Source organism: Trypanosoma theileri (assembly GCF_002087225.1).
Source record: "Trypanosoma theileri isolate Edinburgh chromosome Unknown TM35_Tth_105_V1, whole genome shotgun sequence".
Lineage (NCBI taxonomy): Eukaryota > Euglenozoa > Kinetoplastea > Trypanosomatida > Trypanosomatidae > Trypanosoma > Trypanosoma theileri.
In genome coordinates this window covers 12,374-16,592 of record NW_021639947.1, presented here as the reverse complement: position 1 = coordinate 16,592, position 4,219 = coordinate 12,374, and the positions used below count along the sequence as shown (strand labels likewise).

At 41.0% G+C, this 4,219-nt stretch overlaps 1 protein-coding gene across 1 annotated transcript; it reads right to left on the bottom strand.

The window, feature by feature from the left end:
• Positions 1–2,017: 2,017 nt before the first annotated feature.
• Positions 2,018–3,319, bottom strand: TM35_001051050 (uncharacterized protein; the record flags this gene model as incomplete). Its single annotated transcript, XM_029031652.1, has 1 exon — positions 2,018–3,319. One exon carries the CDS (start codon positions 3,317–3,319, stop codon positions 2,018–2,020), a length of 1,302 nt encoding a protein of 433 aa, XP_028877054.1.
• Positions 3,320–4,219: the final 900 nt, after the last annotated feature.

Below are 4,219 nucleotides of genomic sequence, written 5' to 3'. Positions count from 1 at the left end.
ATACCACTTTCTCCTTCTCTAATGCTGTTTCCCCACATTCATCCAATGCGGTGTATGTCTGACGCTGCTGCTCTAGTCTAACAGACTCTATTCGCAATGCTTCTAATTGTTGCCTCAAGGCATTTTCGCGTGTGATGCCTTGGAGACGCATTTCGTGCATCTCGTGCCGCACAGCTGTTTTTAGGCGTGTGAGTCGCTCAATCTCACGCAACATTGCATCTCGACACCGCTGCTCTTGTATACTCAGTAGCAACGGTTCCGGTTGTTGTTGTTATTTTTGTGCAAATGCACTTCTTCCACACAGTGATCATTGGTGTGTTTTGGTGCTGCTTGTGTATTTGTTATTGTTTATGGTGTTGTGGATAACATTCCCGATGCTGCGTTGATCGTTATGGACGATGTTCCTTAAGCTGTACGGTGTACCTCTCACTCTGCTGCTGTGATGAGATCCTACTGGCATGGACAAGTACACTCTGAAGCCCCATACAGGCTTATAATGATGAGCACTCCTGCTGCTGCCTAAACGTAGTGGAGGATGAAGAAGTGTATGGGCTGGTGCTAGAAGCAGGCAAAATGAGAGAAGTATATGAGTGCACAGAGAGAGAGAGAGAGAGAATACTGAAACCTCTTCCACTACTATTGGGGTGGGTGTTGGCAGGACTCATTCAAGTGAGGGAGAACCCAATGGCGGGATCCATTGGGATGAACTCTTCTTCTTTCCATACTTGAAGGAAACCAATTAATATGGATTCAGAAACTACTTTCATCAGCCACACCAGTACAACGGATTAGGCAGCAGTCTTCTGTCAGCACACTGAAAGATATCTCAACAATAGAATGGTGATACGGAGAAAGAAATGGATGTTACTAAACCAGTAGAGGGTAATTCAAGAAAGGAACACTGCAAATACACCCAATAAAGAGAAAACAACACCAGGAATTACACACATCACAAAGGAACATACGGAACTATCCGGACTACAGTCCACTACCATCCACACAGTTAACACTAGAATCAGAAAGAGACTCAAGACTCACTGAAGAAGTACAAACATCAGCACAAGGTTCACATTACGCTGCAGAAGCAACAAAAACACACACACGGAACAGGTTCACTGATAGGAGTAGTAGATCTTGGCGCATCTTCATCGCAGTCATACAAAGTGGACATTGCCTAAATAAACCAGACTACACCATTAAAAATAAGAGCATACAGAGAAAAACACAAAACAAGAACAAAATAAACATACAAACACAAACATAAACAAAACAAATCAACCTCCAACAGATAAACATAAAACAAAAAAGAAAAAATAACCTAGAGTGTGCAATTAAAGTAAAAAAAAAGTAACACAATACCCAGTATTAAACAGAAAACCCCAATTAACTCTGAGAGAAAAATATATAATAAATTAAGAAATGCGACCAACAAGATTAGAAAACACAGAAATATATAGCTCTTGATTGGGTGGTCAGCATATAGCAAATTATAAATTTATGTAACAGTTATTATATATTTTCACTCTGCAGAAAGCAGACCATAAAAACGGTACAGAGCAAAGCACAAAACGACAAAGCAAAAAACAAGTAAATAAAGAGAATTAAATATTTGTGCCCAATTTACCCAGTAAACACAGAAATATACACCAACTATGGATGTAAGTCTATATATGTGTGTATATACGCAATTATAAATATATATTCATCTGTTATTATTATGAACTTCTTTTCACCTCAAAAAAGCAGCTCATAATAATTATCACAATGCAAGCCCAGGCACACACAGAAAGAGAGTCTCCAAGAACACACACACACAATGGAGTAGCAATAATAATAATTATAGGATAAACACAGAGAGAGCAAAAACACACAAAACACACAATATCATTAAGAAACAAAAAAAGAAGAAGATAATCCCAACAGGTGGAAGATTAGTTAGACTGTAGGGATACATGCAAGAAAAAAAGAAAAGAAAACAAAGGATGACCTGAGTCACACCACCACACCACCATTACAATCAGCACACAAGAATACAGGCCAGTGCTACCACAATCAGTAGTGGTACACGCATCCACACAGAACTGCTGATATTGCTGCTGCTGCTGTCTGCATCACCCTTCACATTTGGCATTATGGTGTTATTGCTGATTCCAGTGATAGTAAGAATTGTATTTGTAGTGGTGGTGGTTGTGGTGGGTAAGGTTGAGTCTTCGTTACTGGTGGTATTGAGAGTAACAGAGATCGTGGTTGCTGTGGTATTCCCTTCTGCTGATGCACCCACAGTATCGACACCATTTGTTGATTTATTCTCTGCCGTCGTCACATTATCAGTGGTACTGTTGGGCTCTGTGCCCGTGTTATTTGGTGTGTTTGAATCACCAGAAGGTAGACCAGATTGAGTTGTTTCACTAGGTGATGCATCTGTAGTAGGATGTGGTTTTGAGTCAGCAGTAACGTGGGATTCTGTACTTGTTGTACCTGTGGCATTTGTTTCTGTATTGTGGTCATCTTGTTGAGTACCGTGTGTGGTTTCCTTTATCGGTTCCTGATTACCCTTAGTTCCAATAAGGCCTGACTCAGTGGGTAACGTCTGGTTCTGAGTATTCTCTGCTTGCTTTGTCACCTCACTACGCTGGTTGATACTTACATCTTGTACAGGAGAAGGATGAGATACAGCAGGTTCTGGTTGACTGTCATTCCCACGACCTTGACCTTTTGATCTGTCACCCGACTCGCCTTTTAACTCCTTTTGCTTATTTTCTTCCAACTCCTTCTCACCCTGCGCAAGACCACTATCACGTTTAGTATTATCCGGGGATTCTTCAGGATGTTTCCCAAGCTTATTAGCTTCAGAAGACACATCATGTTGGCCAACACCATGACCACCCTGGGCCTTTATACCACTTTGACGACTAGATGGAAGACCATCACGTGTAGTTGAAAGAGATGTACCAGAAGAAGCCGCAGAACCTAATTGTGCCGGTGCAAGAGGTTTAGCAGTAGTAGGAAGAGGAGGTTTAATGGGAGATGTAGGTGAAGGTACAGCATGGTGAGAACCAGGAATACCAACAGAACAAGTATTTGTACCTGCAGCACTGCCAGGGATAGCACCAGGCGCACCAGGAGAACCACAAGGACCGTGTGGAACTGCAGGGTCCGTATAAGGACTTTGTTGAACACCCTTAGGAACACCAACAGGAGGATTAACAGGAGGTCTGCCAGGAACAGCAGGTCCAGGAATACCAGCAGGTTGGAGCCCTACATTATTATTAGGATGAACACCACCACCAGACATACCAGCAACACCACCACCAGTCATAAAAGAATACGGGTTTGGTACATTAGCCAACACGCATCCACATACGCAGTACAGGATGAAAGGCAGTAGGCACAACACGTGGCCCATCATCTTCTTCATAGCCAATAATAGTGGTTGTTGGGTTTTGCTTTAAAATACTCAACCACAAAGAAAAACAAATATGAGAGATTAACAAAATGCTCGTAAACCCGAAAAAGAGAAGGGTGTACAAGAAGTGAAGCACACAAAAGAAGCTCAACATCGTAGAAACCAAAATCAAAATCAGAAACAAAGCAATACAGTTAATTAAATCAGTAAAGTTAGAAAAAAAAAAGAACATCCATATCATCACAGACTCCCGCAGTACATCATAGAATGCCCCAACAAATCATAAGCAAACAAAGAAGATCCTCACCATTAGCCCAATATACCCAGTACGCAGAAATACACACCAACTATGGGTGTAAGTCTATATGTGTATACAAGCAATTATATATATAAATTCATATGTTATTATTATTTCCTTTTCACTACAAAAAGCAGTTCATCATCATCACAGTGCAAGCCCAGGTGCACACACACACAGAGAGTCTCCAAAAACACACACACACTGGAGTAGCAATAATAATAATTATTATAGGATAAACACATAGATAGCAAAAACACACAAAACACATTAACATTAAGAAAGAAAAAAAAGAAGAAAAAGAAATCCCAACAGGTGGAACATTAGTTAGACTGTAGGGATGTATGCAAAAGAAGAAAAGAAAACAAAGGATGACCTGAGTCACACCACCACACCATCATTACAATCAGCACACAAGAATACAGGCCAGTGTAACCACAATCAGTAGTGGCACACGCACCCACACAGAACTGCTGATACTGCTGCTGCTGTCTGCATCACCCTTCTTGTTGTTT